We start from the raw sequence: 20,114 nt of genomic DNA, 5'->3' as shown, positions 1-20,114 counted from the left end.
AACTGGGATTAAAGACTTTTCCAGCTTAAACTACTGGAGGCATCCCCTAGGACTTAAGGCAAGAGAGTTCTGGCAGAGTAGAAGGTTTTTAGAGAGGCCAAGGTGGATGGATCACCTGAGCTCAGGAGTTCAAGACCAGCCTGGGCAACATGGCAAGACCCCGTTTCTAGCAAAAATACAAAAAATTAGCCAAGCATGGAGGCGCGTGCCTGTGGTCCCAGCTACTTAGGAGGCTGAGGTGGGAGGATCACTTGAGCCTGGGAGATGGAAGTTGCAGTGAATTGAGATTGTGCCACTGCACTCCAACCTGGATAACAGAGTGAGACCCCATCTCAAAATAAAATTTTCACTACCTATTGTTTCTGTGCAATTTTTAACCTTGTCTAGTCTACCATTAACTAACAGAAACAATACGAAAAAGATAGGAAGTTATTAAAGGTTTCTCCTAAGAATGTCACTCCCCTCACCATCATGAAACCTTATGGAGAAAAATGAAGGCCCTATAGGTCCTGAAGGTGTAGAGAAAGTACTAAAGTAAAACATTTCAGAGAAATAGCTAAACTCTACACAGAACATTTTCTCACAGGACTTTAGGCAGCAGATGAAAACCAAGCCAGGGGAAGAAGCTACGAAAAGGGAAGTAGGACTAAAGATCAATTAACAGTGGGTTTGAGAGAGAGGATTTACCACCGTTTCCTCCTACCACCAGTGTTGCCACCAGTACCTAGAGGAAGGTGAGAATGAAATGGAGGAGGAAGGGGTAGACTGCTAGAACCAAAACAGAGGGAGGGTAAAAGGAGATCTAAATCCTAAACAGGGCCAGGTGTGGTGGCTCACACCTGTAATCCTAACACTTTAGGAGGCCAAGGCAGGAGGATCACTTGAGACCAGACTGGGCAACATAGTGAGACCTCATCTCTACCAAAAATTTAAAAATTATCTGGGTGTGGTGGCACATACCTGTAGTCCCAGCTACTTTGGGGGCTGAGGTGGGAGGATTACTTTATCCCAGGAGGTGGAGGCTGCAATGAGCCATAATTGCACAACTGCATTCCAGGCTGGGTGACAGGCCAAGGCCCTATCTCAAAAATAAATAAATCCTTAATAGTGGAGAAAAGAAAGGATTTCCAGGGCTACTGGGCCACCAACTGGAGTACCATCTGAAGTAAATAATTTGTGTCAGTTAAGGGCAACTTGGTTCAGATCTTTGAATGTGTAGGAATCTTAGGATCTTATCAATCAAGATGTTGCCTGAATTTTGCAGTAAATATACATTAATATAAATTCCTACTCCAAGCATTTCATTTTGTGATTGAAAGCAGTGTTACTTAAAGTACAGCCAGCTGGCCAACAGCATCAGTATCACCTGAGAGCAGGATTGAGGAACCTGTGTTTTAACAGCTTGCTAGGTGATTTTTAGTTACATTATAGTTTGAGAAGTACTTCTCTAGGGCATAGATTTATAAAATGGCTAGTTGGTCCCCAAGGCATTGGATGAGGGAGAGTTTCGCACCAGTGAGGACAATGCATGCCCTAGAATCATGCAATTCACACAATGGGAAAGCAATGACAAAGAGGCACAAAATGGTAACTGACATGAGCAAATGGGAGAGTTGCTGATGTTGCTTTTCCAAGGATGTTAGGCAGGGAGGACACCACTACTATATGTGTGTTTTTTTTGTTTGTTTTTGTTTTTGTTTTGTTTTGTTTTGAGACGGAGTCTCGCTCTGTTGCCCAGGCTGGAGTGCAGTGGTGCAATCTTGACTCACTGTAAGCTCCGCCTCCCAGGTTCACGCCATTCTCCTGCCTCAGCCTCCCGAGTAGCTGGGACTACAGGTGCCCGCTACCATGCCTGGCTAATTTTTTGTATTTTTAGTAGAGATGGGGTTTCACTGTGTTAGCCAGGATGGTCTCGATCTCCTGACCTTGTGATCCACCTGCCTCGGCCTCCCAAAGTGTTGGGATTACAGGCGTGAGCCACCACGCCCGGCCCACTATATGCATTTTGAGACTGCTTTGAAATACAAGAGGCTGCTCTAGGACAGAGGAAGAAAAGATGGGTCCCAGCTAGACCCTGTCTCAATCAATTAACTAATAAAATTTTTTAAAATGAGGCCAGGTGCAGTGGCTCACGCCTGTAATCCCAGCATTTGGGAGGCCGAGGCAGGCGGATCACAAGGTCAGGAGTTCGAGACCAGCCTGGCCAATGTGGTGAAACCCCATCTCTACTAAAATACAAAAATTAGCCGGGAGTGGTGGCGGACGCCTGTAGTCCCAGCTACTCGGGAGGCTGAGGCAGGAGAATCGCTTGAACCCAGGAGGTGGAGGTTGTAGTGAGCCGAGATTGGGCCACTGCACTCCAGCCTCGGAGACAGAGCGAGACTCTGTCTCAAAAAAAAAAAAATGTTAAAAAGGAATGAAAAGCAAGAGAGCCAAGGCTGTACTCTGGGAACCAATAATGAAGAGAAATGTGGGAAGTGGTGTCTCTAAAATAGATGTTCAATAATAAATACTTAAAATGTTAAGTCTTTTTTTTGAGATGGAGTTTCGCTCTTGTTGCCTAGGCTGGAGTGCAGTGGCGTGATCTCGGCTCACTGCAACCTCTGCCTCCCGAGTTCAAGCGATACTTCTGCCTCAGCCTCCCGAGTAGCTGGGATTACAGGTGCCCACCACCATGCCCTGCTAATTTTTTGTATTTTTAGTAGAGACGGGGTTTTACCATGTTGGCCAGGCTGGTCTAGAACTCCTGACCTCAGATGATCCACCCGTCTCAGCCTCCCAAAGTGCTGGGATTATAGGCATGAGCCACCACGCCCAGCCCTTATTCTTGAGTTGAATACTGAACAATGAATAAATGGATAAATGACAATGTTGCCACTGCACTGCCTTACTACTTCCTTTAATGAGCAGTACAGTGGGGCAAAACACTCTTTTGGCTGACAAATAGCATTTTAATGTAATAGGATCTGAAATTGAAGTTTAGAGCGACTTACTATGCCGATAATTGTGGATCAAGGTATACTTTGGAAAGGCTTTACTGTAGTTAACCTAACATAAAGTTATTGATAAGTATAATTATATTAAGCCTCCAACACTAGGGACCCACAGAACACAATAAATTTTTTTTTTTTTTTTTTGAGACTCAGTGTCGCTCTGTTACCAGGCTGGAGTGTAATGGCACAATCTCAGCTCACTGTAACCTCCGCCTCCCAGGTTCAAGCGATTCTCCTGCCTCAGCCTTCCAAGCAGCTGAGACTACAGGCGCTACAGGCACTACAGGCGCTACAGGCGCACACCACCACACCCAGCTAATTTTTTTTTTTTTTTTTTGTAATCTTAGTAGAGACGGGGGGGGGTTTCACCATGTTGGCCAGGATGGTCTCGATCTCTTGACCTTGTGATCCGCCTGCCTCGGCCTCCCAAAGTGCTGGGATTATAGGCATGAGCCACCGTGCCCGGCCAAAAGGGAAGATTTTATAAAAATCTAGACAAATGAGATGCAAGACAAAAAAAAAGAAAAGAAAAGAAAATTAGACCATCAAAGATTATGACTTACAGGCTGATCCAAAGGTAGTGGGTTACCTCAACTGATTGTTCACAGTCAGTTATAGATTGAACTCCTTGTTCTACTTTTTTCCCCATTCCTTACTACTGCACTTGACTAGTCTTAAAGAAAAAAAAATCATGACTTACAGATTTTTGGATTTCCTTTAATAGGAAACTTCACAACCATTTCCTGAGGATTTTTGCAGATGAAAACATATGGAGAATCAGATTCTTGACTGATGTCTGGAAACTGTGAAATATAAAAATAAAAAGTTCAGGCTAGTTGGGACAAGCTTTGAATTTAAGGAGAACAGAAGATGTCCCAGATTTCACCTCAACATTCTGATGATAGTACTTTCCATTTCACAGGTAAAGAGGATTATGCTCAACAAGCAAGAACAAACCTTCACCTTTCTACAATCCTTAGTACAGCATTATACAGTCTATTGCCTGCCATCTCTGATTTCCTATAGTGGGAACAACTTCATTTAAAAAAAAAAAAAAAGGATACCTGAAATCCTCCCAGAAGAATCAGAACTGACTGCTCTTTTATCACAAACAGCCAAGAGTCAGGAGATTCAGAGATCTCCTTGGGGAACATCAGGTACCCCCTAGGTTCAACTCAAGTGAAGCACTGGAAGACTTAAGAAAAATAAAACATCTGTGGAAATTCTGCCAGAAACAGTACACATAGCCCTTCTCTAGCTAAAGGGAAGGAAGATGATTCATTCTGAAAGGTATGAACATGCAAAAGCTGTTTTGCTGGATGCTTTCCAGATCTACTTCGGGTGAAAAGGTAACTGGTTAGAGCAATTCTGAAAATTATTTAGAAACCTCCTTTGGATCTCTTATCATAAAAACAAATCTGTGTGAATAGTTAGGACTTTTACTTTTTTTGTAAAAACAGACACAGAACCTAGAGTAAGACTATGCTGGCTACACAATCACAATTTAAGAACAATTGGGGGTTAGCAATGGCTGAGCTGGAATTTCATTATTTCCTATCTTACTATGTCTTATGTTTAGCACATTCAACAAATATGACTCATAGGCTTCTGGGTCAGACTTCATTACCAGAGAAGACTTTCTCCTAGTAACTACCATAAAAAGTATGAAATTACCTGTATTTTCCACCCTTATTTGACTGCTAAGATAAGCCTTCTAAAGTCTAAGCCACTAAAAGTTTCATTTTAAAAAGTAAGGAAATTCAAATTTCTCTGTAACTAGAAGCATGAATAGTTAAACTTCTTTATTGACCACTCTTGTCCTACATGATAAGTGATGCTGTGGAGAAAACAGAAGGGATTTTTAGTAGCATCTGGCCCTGCCCATACACCATGGCTTTCAGTGTGGAAGAGGTGGGACATGTACTTTGTTTTTGTTTTGTTTTTTTTTAAAGATGGGGTCTCTCTATGTTGCCCAGGCTGATCTCAAACTCCTGGACCCAAATGATTCTCCTGCCTCAACCTCCCAAAGTTCTGGGATTATAGGAGAGAGTCACCGCACCCAGCCAATAAAACAAACTTAATATTAACTATCAGCCACAATCATATTAATAGGCAGGGTCAAATGTTCACGGTAGAAAAGTAAGGCTACAGATACAAAGGTAAACCCTCTTCTTTCTTATCCCTTTTATCTTCAGAAGCCAAAGAAAAACAGGGCCCAGCTGTTATTGCTGGGTATTAGAAGGAAATAAGCTCTGCACAAGATCCATGCTGAGGTGCTTTGGCACAAATAAAACCAGAGGCTGCCATCAAGATCTCCAAACCTAATTCTACAGAGACCAGAGCAGCAGCATTCATAATTACTATCTCTTTAATTTTCCTATTTTTCCTTCCCTGTGGCTTAGAGACCATTGAGGCAAAGGACAATCAACAGCTCTGCTTTTCCAACACCATAAACCATTTCAGCCAATCTCTCCTCTTTCTTCCATATCAATAGTTTTTGCCTCTCTACTGGATCAATCCTATTAACACACAAACATTCTGTAATGTCTGACATGAAACAAAATCTCTTATCCAGATCCCACATCCTCCTCCAGCTACTACTCATTTCTCAGATTCCCATTACAACAAAATTCATCAAAAGATTATCTGTACTCCCTGCCTTTAATTCCTCTCCTACTTTTTTCTTGAATTCACTATAAGTAGGCTTTCACTCTCATCATTCCATCAAAATCATTCTTGTAAAGGTCACTGTTGACTTCCATGTTGCTAAATCAAACGGTCAATTCACAGTTCTCATCTTTTTTTTTTTTTTTTTTGAGATGGAGTCTTACCCTGTTACCCAGGCTGGAGTGCAATGGTGTGATCTCGGCTCACTCCAACCTCTGCCTCCTGGGTTCAAGCGATTCTCCTGCCTGCCTCAGCCTCCCGAGTAGCTGGGATTACAGGCGTCCAAAACCATGCCCAGCTAATTTTGTATTTTTAGTAGAAACAGGGTTTCACCATGTTAGCCAGGCTGGTCTTGAACTCCTGACCTCAGGTAATCCACCTGCCTCAGCCTCCCAAAGTGCTGGGATTACAGGCGTGAGCCACCGTGCCTGGCTCAGTTCTCATCTTAATTGATCTATCTGTAGTAGAACTTGATCTATCTGTAGTAGAACTTGATAGAATCCTTTTTTTTTTTTTTATCTTCACTCTTGCCATCCAAAGATAGAATTCTTTTCCCTGGCTAGGTGCGGTGGCTCACACTTCTAATCCCAGCACTTTGGGAGGCCCAGGCAGGAGGATTGCTTGAGCCCAGGAGTTTGGGATCAGCCTGGGCAACATAGCAAGACCCCATCTCTACAAAAAATAAAACATTAAAAAAATTAGCCAAGCATAGTGGCACACACTCTAGCGTGGGCAACAGAGTGAGACCCTGTCTCAAAGAAAAGCCAAAGTATATCCAATATCTCACCATTTCTTAAGATTTCAATGGCTACTTCCCTGGTCCAAGCCATCATAATGTCTCCCTGGGCTTCTGCAATAACCTCTTAAGTGGTCCATTTCTGCCCTTAACTTCCCTCTTGGTCTATTCTCAACACAGCTGCCAGAACTAATTTTTTTTTTTTTTTTGTATCAGATCACACCATTCTTCTGCTTAAAACTCTCCAACGGGTTTTCATCTCAATCAGAATAAAAGTCTAAGTCCTTGCTTACCATGACCTACAAGTCCATAGACAATCTGGCCCCCCATTTCCTCTCTGATACCTTCTCTTACTTCTCTCCTTCACTTTCACTCCACTCTTGCCACACTGGCTTCCTTGTTGTTCCTGCCTCAGGTTTTTTGCACTTGCCTTTTCCTTCTTCCTGGAATGCTTTTCACCCTAGATATTTCCATGGCTTCTTCCCTCTCTTCCTTCAGAACTTTGTTGAAGTGTCAACTTTTAGTGAATATTCTTGATAACCCTATTTAAAATCAGAGCACCAAATTCCCCACAAACTTGGCACTCTTAAACTACCTCTCCAGCCTTATTTTTTATTTATATATATATATTTTTTGAGACGGAGTCTCGCTCTGTTGCCCAGGCTGGAGTGCAGTGGGGCAATCTTGGCTCACTGCAAGCTCCATCTCCCGGGTTCACACCATTCTCCTGCCTCAGCCTCCCGAGTGGCTGGGACTACAAGTGCCCAGCACTATGCCCGGCTAATTTTTTGTATTTTTAGTAGAGACGGGGTTTCACCGTGTTAGCCAGGATGGTCTCAATCTCCTGACCTCATGATCCACCTGCCTTGGCCTTCCAAAGTGCTGGGATTACAGGCGTGAGCCACCACGCCCGGCCCTCTCCAGCCTTATTTTACCATCGTCTGATACAATATAATTTACTTATTTAGAACTTTTACTTGGTCTCGACTCACTAGGATGAAAGCTCCATGAGGACGGGGATTTTTGTTTTGTTTACTCATCAGCATCTAGGACCATGCCTAGTTCACAGCAGGCAATCAATAAATACTTGTTGAATAAAAACGCAATGAATTGGCCGGGCGCAGTGGCTCACACCTGTAATCCCAGCACTTTGGGAGGCCAAAGCGGGCGGACCACGAGGTCAGGAGATTGAGACCATCCTGGCTAAAACTGTGAAACCCCGTCTCTACTAAAAATACAAAAAAATTAGCCAGGCGTGGTGGCGGGCACCAGTAGTCCCAGCTACGCCGGAGGCTGAGGCAGGAGAATGGCGTGAACCCGGGAGGCGGAGCTTGCAGTGAGCCGAGATCGCACCACTGCACTCCATCCAGACTGGGTGACAGAGCGAGACTCGGTCTCAAAAATAAAAAAAAATAAAAAAAATGAATTTACCAACTTGTGCATTAACGTTATTTTATTCATGGTGAATACACATATGCTGGGAATTGTACACTCTTAGAACTATAACTCTAAGTAAAAGTAGATATTACTCTTAATGTGTTATCCCTAAGCTTGTGTCTTGGCAAGTGGTCAGTATGGCTCTATGTTTAAGAAAAACCACCCTAATGTGTATTAACAGAGTAAGTAAATGTTAAATAGTGGGAAAAACTGGAAAAATGGTGGACAAATTAAATAACAATAGGTTCCTTGGACCCATCATGCCTCACAATAAAGACAAACATAAAAATCAACTTTCCCAGATGAATCTCAAATTAAAGTTCCAGGTGAATATCCCTTTTCCTACTACTAGCACTGAACTTCAAGGAGCTTACAAGAAACAGAGGTGAAAAGCAAAGTGGCCTACAAGGAATAAAGTAAAGCCTATGCATTGGAAGAAGAGATTATTTTTCATTATCAAATGCATTAAAACGAAGTTAGCTTGGCAGAGCCTCAGTACCTCCAAAAAAAAAAAAAGACAACCATAATCCCCATAACCAGGGCCTGGACACTAAAGACCACATTACATACTAACAAGCCACTATATACTTACATTGTATCCTCACAAGTAAGGGATATCTTGTCTGAAAGTCAGAAAACTAAAATGCAGATTACCCAGAGAAAGAATAAGAGAAGGGAGGTGAAGAATGTGAATAAGCTCTGGATGTCACATTTTATTTTATATTTATTATTAATTAATTATTATTTTGAGATAGGGTCTCACTCTGTTGCCCAGGCTAGAGTGCACTGGTGTGAGCACAGCTCACTGCAGCCTGGACCTTCAGGGCTCAAGTGATGCTCCTAAATCAGCCTCCCAAGTAGCTGGAACTACAGATGCGCACCTCCACACCCAGCTAATTTTTTTTTTTTTTTAAGACAAGGTTTCACTCTGTCACCCAGGCCGGAGTGCAGTGGTGTGTTCGTAGCTCACTACAGCCTTGACCTGGAGGGCTCAAGCCACTCAGGAGGTACTGGAGACTACAGGTGCACACCACCAGACCTGTCTAATTTTATTTTTTTTTAGAGGACTAAATAAATATGTATATATATATATAAATTTCTTTTGCCATTTTCATAAGAGAAAAAATTGGTTAGCAGTTTTTGTCAACCACCACTGATTCAGTGGAAAATGGGCATTTTCACCAAATCTTCAAGCCTCCCCTTCATTCTTATTCATTCTTGTACTGAAATGATCAATAACTCCTAAACTATGTCACTCTTCACAACAAATTCCCAGATGATCTGTAAATCTTATATCTGTCTCCAGATATAAGATTTATACGTTAGCCAGGCATGGTGGCTCATGCCTGTAATCCTAGCACTTTGGGAGGCCGAGACAGGTGGATTGCTTGAGGCCAGGAGTTCAAAACCAGCCTGGCCAACATGGTGAAACCCCGTTTCTACTAAAAATACAAAAAATTAGCCGGCATGATGGCAGGCACCTGTAATCCCAGCCACTCGGGAGGCTGAGGCAAGAGGATCACCTGAACCTGGGAGGTGGAGGTTGCAGTGAGCCAAGATTACGCCATTGCACTCCAGCCTGGGCAACAAGAGTGAAACTCCATCTCAAAAAAAAAAAAAAAAAAAAAAAGATTTATAAGTTGTTAGTTGAAGAACTAATAACTAAAGCAACAATAATAGGGAATTCATTAACAAAGAACATATATTTGGTGTAGGCATTCTTGGTCTGAATTTTGAGGAACTAGATAGAACATGAAATCAGGGTCTGAAATCTCGTTAGCTGAAAACCAACTCCAAGAAGACTGAGGTGATAATATGCAGAAAGAGAGAAGGAAATGAGTCTGATAAAGAGGTGCAAGAACAGATCCAAGGAAGCATATCCCGCAAGCAACTGTGCTCTGTGATAAACAGTTCTCATTTATATTTTCCTTCAAAGCAATTCAAGGTGTCACAGGATAACTACCACCCCAGGCCCCACTCTACTGGAAGATAAACGTTTTCTTACTTCAGGGTGACCTACTGATCATAATACTTTGACCAGATGACGACTGAATATTTGACTAGGGTTGAATAAAGATCATACCACTTGGCCCAAAGTGGGATAGTTGAACTCCCATATACCAGTAACCCAATTCAAGTCACATGCCTAGTATCTAAGATAGGGGCTTCCAGCTCAATGCTACAGAGACAATCCATATATGTACCAGGTGAAAGAAATAAGTGATAAGACACACACAAACTTACAGATCTTATAGCCATTTGTGGAAGACAATCTGGTTGAAGCAGCTACAACCAGGTCTCATTTTATCGACAGTAACATTTCCACTGTGGTTTTCTGTGCCCTGTGGAATCATATGCTAGAACCTCCACATAAAAGAACTCAAACAAGTATATTTTCTCTAAAATTAACCTCATAACTTTTCTGGCCTGATTCTTCAAGGCCTAACTGGGAATCACCCACTCATGACAATTATTTTTGGTCTTCATTTTAATATAATAGGCTTCCACTCCAACTTAAACTAGTGAAAACCAGAAGAAAGTTGCTTTTAATTAAAGACAATTTTGGGAGGCCGAGGCAAGTGCATCACCTGAGGTTGGGAGTTCGAGACCAGCCTGACCAACATGGAGAAACCCTGTCTCTACTAAAAATACAAAATTAGCCAGATGTGATGGTGCATGCCTGTAATCCCAGCTACTTGGGAGGCTGAGGCAGGAGAATCGTTTGAACCTGGGAGGCAGAGGTTGCAGTGAGCTGAGATCGTGCCATTGCACTCCAGCCTAGGCAACAAGAGCGAAACTCAAAATAAATAAATGAATGAATGAATGACAGTACATGGTAAGGTCTTCAACCAACAAAGTCCACTCTGAGACTATTACCTCAGAATGCTGAAGACTTCTCTTGAGTTAAGGGCTGTGCCAATTTTAGATTTTATTTTCCCAATGGCTAGTCTGACTCAACTGAAAACTTCTGAGGCAGTGCTCTGAGAGATCTTTGACTTCACTTAACATATCAAGGTAAGGTCATTGTCAAGCAATCTGGTGTTATTAATGTCAACAATACTCCTTTATCAAATAACATATCTTTTAGAACAAAAAAGAAACCCAAGTTGATCCTAGACTTCTCTCACCCTTCATATCCAGTAAAATTACTAAGTCCTACAAACTTTACCTCCTAAACATTCCAATCATCAGATCCTTTCTCTTCAACTCAACTGACACAGCATTGCTGCAGATCTTCATCATAACTCAACTGGACAACCATAATTTCCTAAATCATCTCTGTTTTCAGGCTTGCCCCATCCAGTACATCCTTCCTACAGCTGCCAGGACAATCCTAAAACATGACTTTGGCTGGGTGTGGTGGCTCAGGCCGGTAATCCCAGCACTTAGGGAACCCCAGGCAGGTGAATCACCTGAGGACAGTAGTTCCAGACCAGCCTGGCCAACATGGCAAAACCCGTCTCTACTGAAAATACAAAAAATTAGCTAAACGTGGTGGCGTGCGCCTGTAATACCAGCTACTCAGGAGGCTGAGGCAGGAGAATCGCTTGAACCTGGGAGGTGGAGGTTGCAGTGAGCCGAGATCGCACCAGTGCACCCTAGCCTGCACGACAGAGTGAGACTCTGTCTCAAAAAAACAAAAACAAAGTAACATGACTTTATATGAGTATCTTTAGAACACAGTTCAAATCCTTTCATATGGCATTTTTTTCTTTTTTGTTTTTTGAGATGGAGTCTCACCCTGTTGCCCAGGTTGGAGTGCAATGGTGCAATCTCAGCTCACGGCAACTCTGCCTCCCAGGTTCAAGAGATTCTCCTGCCTCAGCCTCCTGAGTAGCTGGGATTATAGGTATGCGCCTGGCTAATTTTTTTTTTTAATCTTTAGTAGACACAGGGTTTCACCATGTTGGCCAGGCTACTCTTGAACTCCCAACCTCGTGATCCACCCACCTCAGCCTCCCAAAGTGCTGGGATTACAGGTGTGAGCCACCACACCCGGCCAAGATTTTTCATATATCTACCATTGTCTCCCTCTCTATTTATTGTCATGACCACTTACTGTGCACCTACTACATGGCAGGCTCTATGTTAGCACACTGATATAAAGGTGAATAAGACATAGACGGTCACCTAGGCCAGGCCTGGAGGCTCATGCCTGTAATCCCAGCACTCTGGGAGGCTGAGGCAGGCAGATCATGAGGTCAGGAGATGGAGACCATCCTGGCCAACACGGTGCAACCCCGTCTCTACTAAAAATACAAAAATTAGCTGGGTGTGGTGGCACACAACCTGCAGCCGAGATCACGCCACTGCACTCCAGCCAGGCAACAGAGTGAGACTCCTTATTAAAAAAAAAAAAAAAAAAAAAAAAAAGGCATAGATGGTCACCTAAAGAACTACATGTCAATATTAAAAAAAAAAAAAAAAGCAGTAATAGAAGTATGAACACAGTAGGAACCCAAAGAAGGAAATTAATCCTGTTAGGGAGGAAATGGGCTGGGGTTAGGGAAGACTTCAGAGAGTAACATCTGAGATTTTTTTTTTGTTGATGGAGTCTTGCTCTGTTGCCCAGGCTAGAGTGCAGTAGCGCGATCTCAGCTCACTGCAACCTCCGCCTCCTTGGTTCAAGTGATTCTCTGCCTCAGCCTCCTGAGTAGCTGGGATTACAGGCGCCCGCCACCATGCCCAGCTAATTTTTATATTCTTAGTAGAGACAGGGTTTCACCATGCTGCCCAGGCTGGTCTTGAACTCCTGACCTCGTGATCTGCCCGCCTCAGCTTCCCAAAGTGTTGGAATTACAGGCGTAAGCCAATGTGCCTGGCTGACTTTTTTTTCTTTTGAGACGGAGTGTCGTTCTGTTGCCCAGGCTGGAGTGCAATAGTACAATCTCAGCTCATTGCAACCTCCGCCTCCTGGATTCAAGGGATTCTCCTGCCTCAGCCTCCTGAGTAGCTGGGAACACAGGCATATGTCACCACACCCGGTTAATTTTTGTATTTTTAGTAGAGACGGGGTTTCATCATGTTGGTCAGGCTGGTCTCGAACTCCTGACCTCAGGTGATCCAAATGCGTCGGCCTCCCAAAATGCTGGGATTACAGGCGTGAGCCACCCCGCCCAGCCTGAGATGTTTTAAAGGATGAGCAGGAGCTGTCCTAGTGGACAAGGGCATGGTGACATGATGTAGAATGGTTTATTGAAGAAAATATAAATTTTACTTTGTTCAGGTTTGTTGTTTTTTTTTTCAATCTACCATTATGGTATTCCAGGAAGCATTGCTTCTGCAGGACTTGTCTTTTTTTTTTTTTTTTTTTTTTTTTAAGAAGCTTCCTTTACACTCCCCCTCCCATCCCACTTCCAGCCATGCAAAGTTAACAGTTGGGTCCCTTCCTTAGTGTATTCCACTACTCATGTGATAATTATTATGGTTGGGTTTTCTTGTCTCAGTTTCATCTAGTATACTTAAAGATCTAGAGGGGATGGAATAATGTTGTTAAAACTCTGGATCCTTAGTATTTAACACAGTGCCTGGCACATGACAGATAGTTAATAAATACTTAATGAATGCATGATTATATAATATTCTAAGCAATAATAATATATATATATATTTTTTGAGACAGAGTCTCACTCTGTCGCCCAGGTTGGAATGCAGTGGCGCGATCTCGGCTCACTGCAACCTCCGCCACCCAGGTTCCAGGGATTCTCCTGCCTCACCCTTCTGAGTAGCTGGGATTACAGGCACGTGCCACCACGCCCGGCAGATTTTTTTTGTATTTTTTTAGCAGAGATGGGGTTTCATCACATTGACCAGGCTGGTCTTGAACTCCTGACCTCGTGATCTGCCCGCCATGGCCTCCCAAAGTGCTGGGATTACAGGCGTGAGCCACTGCACCCGGCATCTTTTTTTTTTTTTTTTTTTTTTTGAGATGGGGTCTCACTCTGTCACTCAGGCTGGAGTGCACTGATGCAATCTGCTCACTGCAACCTTTGCCTCCCCGGCTCAAGGGATCCTCCCACCTCGGCCTCCTTAGTAGTTGGGTTTACAGGTGCATGCCACCATGCCCAGCTAATTTTTGTATTTTTTGTAGAGACGGGGTTTCACCAGGTTGCCCAGGCTCGTCTCGAACTCCTGGGCTCAAGTGACCTGCCCACCTGAGCCACCCAAAGTGCTGGGATTACAGGCGTGAGCCACCATGCCTGGCCAATAATATCTTAAATTAGAAGATAAGTTGCCACTTGGTTTACATGGTAGACTAGATGACAAACCAAGAAGTCTTGAACAGATTCCAAGTAGATAGCGACACTACAGCATATTCTTTCTAGATCAAATAGACCACTTTCTCTAAGCCTTGGTTTACTTAAAGGTAAAATGAAGGCATCATATCAAGTAATTGATTCTACCTACATAAAGCCCCTTGCATCATTGTTCCTGTCTTGCCTCATTTCACTGGCATTATCCTAGAACATATTTTTCAAACATCTCTATCCTGGACTACAACTGTCTTCTCACTGGTCTTCCCATCTTCAGAATATCTCCACTCCATCTTCCATATTTCTGCCAAATTAGTTTTCCCTCAAGCAAGCCTCAGATCATGTTAATGCCTCAAAAAAACTTCAAAACACTCTTTCCCATCCCACAACTGATATGTCTATCATTTGATAGATTTGAATGCCTATCATTCAAAACTATCTATCATCTGACCAAACCTACCTTTTCATTTTTTTTTTTTTTCTTGAGATGGAGTTTCACTCTTGTTGCCCAGGCTGGAGTGCAATGGCACAATCTCGACTCACTGCAGCCTCTGCCTCCTGGGTTGAAGTGATTCTCCTGCCTCAGCCTCCTGAGTAGCTGGGATTACAGGCATGCGCCACCACGCCCAGCTAATTTTATATTTCTAGTAGAGACGGGGTTTTTCCATGTTGGTCTGGCTGGTCTCGAACTCCTAACCTCAGGTGATCCACCTGCCTCGGCCTTCCAACGTGCTGGGATTACAGGTGTGAGCCACTGTGCCCAGCCCTTTTTAATTTTTTTTTTATTGGGCAGTCCCAGAAGCAGATTAGGTTCAGAGGGACTCCCCATTTCATTTTTTGTTTGCTGCTTATTCCTCTATACCAGGGGTATTCAATCTTTTGGCTTCTCTGGGCCATGCTGGAAGAATTGTCCTGGGCCACACATAAAATACACTAACGATAACTGATGAGCTTTAAAAAAAAAATCACACACAAAAAATCTCATAATGTTTTAAGAAAGTTTACAAATTTGTGTTTGGTCTCATTCAAAGCCATCCTGGACCACATGCATCCCACGGGCCACAGCTTGGACAAGCTTGCTCTATACTCACACTCTTCTTTCAATGAACTGGTTTGCCATTATTCTCCATAGAGGCCGATAACTTCACCTCTGTGCCTTTGCTCCCATTACTCCTCATCCTTGTAATATGCTTTTCTACCATCTCAGTAGAAACACTTGAACAGCAAAATCATAACTCTACCATTAACTGACATTACATAAGTAATTTTTTATTTATTTTTTGAGATGGAGTCTCGCACTGTTGCCTGGGCTGGAGTGCAATGGTGCGATCTCAGCTGACTGCAGCCTCTGCCTCCTGGGTTCATGTGATTCTCCTACCTCAGCCTCCCAAGTGGCTGGGATTACAGGTGCACATCACCACGCCTGGCTAATTTTTTTTGTATTTTTAGTAGAGATGAGGTTTCATTATGTTGACCAGGCTGGTCTCGAACTCCTCACCCTGGACATTACACAAGTTATTTGAACTCTCTTGACACTTTAGGGATGATATTTCGTCCCTAAAGGAGGGGAAATGACACCCTGCTTGGAATTATTGTAAGGATTGGAAAATAGCATGATGAATGTGGCACATAATAACTGATCAAAAAGTGATAGATTTCATTACTATCCTTCAAAGCTAATTCAAAACCATCTTTTTAAATAAAGTCTTTTGGGATCCTTCCCAGCTAGAAGCAAGCTTTCCCTCCTTTATTTTTCTCAGAGACAGTCTTTACTTATTTTAAGACAGTTAGGTTCACTTTTTATTTTATATTTGGTTTATATACATATCTATCTAGAAGTCTTTCAAACATCTGAGGACAGAATCCACAGTTGATTCATCCTTTTGTTTCTCTTAGTGTTTAGAACAGTGCCTGATTTATAATAGGCTCTCAAGTGTTTATTATTTATTTATTTATTTTTATTTTTGAGATGGAGTCTTGCTCTGTTGCCCAGGCTGGAGTACAGTGGCGCAATTTTGGCTCACTACAACCTCCACCTCCCGGGTTCAAGAGATTCTCCTGCCTCAGCCTCCCGAGTAGCTGGGATTACAGGCGCATGCCACGACGCCCAGCTAATTTTTTGTATTTTTAGTAGAGAAGGGGTTTCACCGTGTTAGCCAGGATAGTCTTGATCTCCTGACCTTGTGATCCGCCCATCTTGGCCTCCCAAGCTGCTGGGATTAAAGGTGTGAGTCACCACGCCCGGCTGTATTTATTTATTTATTTTTCAGACAGAGTCTTGCTCTGTCACCCAGGCTGGAGTGCAGTGGCGCAATCTCGGCTCACCGTAACCTCTGCCTCCCAGGATCAAATGATTCTCCTGCCTCAGTGACCCAAGTAGCTGGGATTACAGGGGTGCGCCACCATGCCCAGCTAATTTTTGTATTTTTAGTAGAGATGGGGTTTCACCAAGCTGGTCAAGCTGGTCTCAAGAGCCTGACCTTGAGTGATCCGCCTGCATCGGTCTCCCAAAGCGGTGGGATTACAGGCGTAAGCCACTGTGCCTGGCTCAAGTATTTATTAATGAATAAATATATATGAAAATCTTAAGAATTTCATGTTTATTTTCAGATGAAAACCAAAACACTAAATACATGGAAAAGAGGTAATATTCCCCATCTCTCTTCAGGATAAGTACAACAGAAAACAATGCTCAGCCAGGCATGGTGGCTCATGCCTGTAATCCCAGCACTTTGGGAGGCCGAGGCAGGCGGATCACGAGGTCAAGAGTTCAAGACTAGCCTGGCCAACATGGTGAAACCCTGTCTCTACTAAAAATACAAAAATTAGCCGGGCATGGTGGTGCGTACCTGCAATCCCAGCTACTCAGGAGGCTGAGGCAGGAGAATCGCTCGAACCTAGGAGGCAGAGGTTGCAGTGAGCCAAGATCACTCCACTGCACTCCACCACCCTGGATGACAGAGTACGACTCCGTCTCAAAAAAAAAAAAAAAGAAAAAAAGAAAACACAATGCTCTTTGGATAAAATATATATATATTATATATATATAATATATATATAATATATAATATATAATTTTTATATAATATATATAATATATAATATATATTTTATATATATTATATATAATATATATTATATATATGGTTGTTTCTGAAACCATTTAAGTGGGTACTTAATACCCAGACTGCAAATAACCCTAAAGACAGTCTGTTTTGATCTAGAAACTCCAGTCAATGTTCCAGTTTTGTTTTTTTTTTTTAATTTGAGATGGAGTCTCACGCTGTTGCCCAGGCTGGAGTGCAGTGGTGCAATCTCTGCTCACTGCAACCTCTGCCTCCCGGGTTCAAGTGATTCTCCTGCCTCAGCCTCCCAAGTAGCTGGGATTACAGGCACCCACTACCACACCCAGCTAATTTTTTTTTGTATTTTTAGTAGAGACAGGGTTTCACCATGTTGGCCAGGCTGGTCTTGAACTCCTGACCTCATGATCCACCAGCCTCCGCCTCCCAAAGTGCCGGGATTACAGGCGTGAGCCACCGTGCCCAGCCTGTCAATGTTCCAGTCTTCAAGAGAATTCCAAAACTACATTCCCTATATCTCACTCAAGTGAGCTGTGATTTTAATGAATTGTCCAGGGTTAAGCTAGTTGTTAGTAACATAACAATTTTTCTTCTTGTTGAGTCTCAGATAACAGCCCTCATCGTGAGGGCTGTTATCGGAATATTTTGAGGTCTATATATTGGCAGATTTTCTCAGTACAACAGACAGGACATTTTCACATATTTTAAAAGAGAATTTGTGGACTGCATTTTGAATTCCAGTGCCTGGTTTGAATACTGACTATTAAATCCTTCATTTTCTAATTTCTCACCTCTCAGACTCACAGACAATTCATTGGTGATAGAAGCTGATGATTTCCACAAATGAAGTGATACTTGGAATCTTCCTGAAGATCTATGTTGCTTGGATACTCTTTTTTTTTTAATTTTTAAAAATTGCTTACTTTTCTTCCAGCAAATTCTCCTAGATCCTGAAGATACTTTTCTAGAAAAAGGAACAACTAATATTCTCTTCCCTATTGGAAGACTACAAGTCTACTGCCGTCAATTATTGGAAACAGGCACCCAGCAGTATAACTGCTTCAGCATAATTCCTTGAAGATAGGGTCTTGGCTATTGTAAAAGCTGTAAGATCAAATAGACTAAAGGGTCAGTAAGCTGGCAGGAAAGGAATGGATTCAGTTCAGAAGAAATAGAATAATCAATGACCTTGGAGATTTCAGACAAATCAGATTTTCTATTGAAGGCAGGGATATAAATAGCACAAACACAACACAGACACGTAGAAACAAAAGCCACCAACTCAACTTTTTGTTTGAAAACTTGTTAGGTCTAGAGAACTGTTCAAACCACAGCTGCTAATGGTTATGGATTTGGCAATCAAAATGTCTTTGTTAAAAAAAAAAGTTTTAACTGCCTTACTATTGAGGTTACAAACCACAGCCTTGATGCATTGTTGCAGTCAACATCCTCCCTGCTGTTTTTGAGAGCTTACATCTGCTGCTGGCAGATAAAATGCTGGCAAACGGCATGGGCTCCTTCCAGGGGAATCACAGGAGAAGCTTTAACGAGATGGCTCTCATCTACCTTTTTACCCTGAGTTGAACCCATAGCCTTTTCTATATCACTTCTACCTTCTCTAGGCTGATCCTCTGCCATTACTCAGGAGGGTTGAGGATCTAGAGGAATTTTTTCTGGCACAAATTAGTCATGTTGGCCATACTAATCTTAGAAGATAAAAAGGAAGACTAGTTCATGGCTCAGGAGAAAGCACATATTTTTAAAAGCCATTTAACAGTGTAGTGCACTTGATTTTAAAACAACCACTAACAAAACCTTTTCGATTTTCTTTTTTTAAGAGGACTAAATGATCACACTATGCCAAAAATAGTGAGGGTTTAGTGTATTTTAACTTATCAAAGAAAGGCCAAGAATGTGAGGTCAGAAGTAAATTACTGAATTTTGGGGGGAAAAGTAAAAGGAACAGCATGTAAAGGCAAAATGTGGTCCAAGTCACACAGGAAGTTAGTTTCAGTTGAAGTAAAAATTACTAGATCCACATTAGTTTTCAAAGAAAATGCAATTCAACTGGGTGATAAATGAATATGGAGATACTGAAGGAAGACACAGGTCACAGTTAGGAAACTACTTCCTAGATGGTTCTCTCTCAGTGAGTTGACCTATGAGAATACAGAAAAATCAAGCATACTTAGACTAACACTCCTAAACTGTAAATACCATGATACCAGTTCTGTAGTATGTAAATAGGTAGTGCATGTGCGGGTGGGGGATTAATTTATGCTCAAAGTTTTGAGAACACTGCATGTTATATCCACCTCACAGAGAGTCATAATCCACACTAGCATATTAAGGGCTCTGAGATGTTCTACAGTAAACAGATCTGTTTAATCCAAAGATATTTCCCAAATTTGTGTTTCAGAGAACACCTATGCCATGGAATAGTTTGGTAAATGCTAGTCAAGAGCCATTATTCCTAAACTCTCAACTCATTCATTCAGAAAACAAGAATGAGGCTGGTATAACAGATTAGACAACTACATTTCTTTTTTTATTTTTATTTTATTTTTTTTGAGACAGAATTTTGCTCTTATCACTCAGGCTGGAGTGCAGTGGCACAATCTCGGCTCACTGCAACCTCTGCCTCCCAGGTTCAAGCAATTCTCCTGCCTCAGCCTCCCCAGAAGCTGAGATTACAGGCTCCTGCCACCACGCCTGGCTAATTTTTGTAGTTTTTTAGTAGAGACGGGGTTTCACCATGTTGGCCAGGCTGGTCTCGAACTCCTAGCCTCAAGTGATCCACACGCCTCGGCCTCCCAAAGTGCTGGGATTATAGGCATGAGCCACCACGCCCAACCCAAAAGCTACAACTTTTAAAATTGATAAACTCTTTACTCAATAAATAAGATAAAAATAGGGCTAACATCAATTCTAAATAAATTCATAT

General features: G+C 42.4%; 1 protein-coding gene and 1 long non-coding RNA gene across 4 annotated transcripts in view; one reads left to right on the top strand and one right to left on the bottom strand.

The window, feature by feature from the left end:
- The window catches only part of LOC129137231 (uncharacterized), a 61,301-nt gene extending 57,299 nt beyond the window's left edge, over nucleotides 1-4,002 (top strand). The window contains exon 3 of the long non-coding RNA XR_010151736.1: nucleotides 3,916-4,002. This is a non-coding gene — a long non-coding RNA (uncharacterized LOC129137231). The remainder of the gene's footprint in view (nucleotides 1-3,915) is intronic.
- The window catches only part of TRIP4 (thyroid hormone receptor interactor 4), a 67,853-nt gene that overhangs the window by 6,469 nt on the left and 41,270 nt on the right, over nucleotides 1-20,114 (bottom strand). For all 3 annotated transcript variants that reach the window (XM_016927677.4, XM_024348972.3, XM_024348973.3), the window contains one exon: nucleotides 3,694-3,796. In XM_016927677.4, the coding sequence (XP_016783166.3) occupies nucleotides 3,694-3,796 (103 nt within the window). The remainder of the gene's footprint in view (nucleotides 1-3,693; nucleotides 3,797-20,114) is intronic.

Source organism: Pan troglodytes, chromosome 16, assembly GCF_028858775.2.
Source record: "Pan troglodytes isolate AG18354 chromosome 16, NHGRI_mPanTro3-v2.0_pri, whole genome shotgun sequence".
NCBI classification, from domain to species: domain Eukaryota; kingdom Metazoa; phylum Chordata; class Mammalia; order Primates; family Hominidae; genus Pan; species Pan troglodytes.
This window is presented reverse-complemented; position numbering and strand designations above follow the sequence as displayed.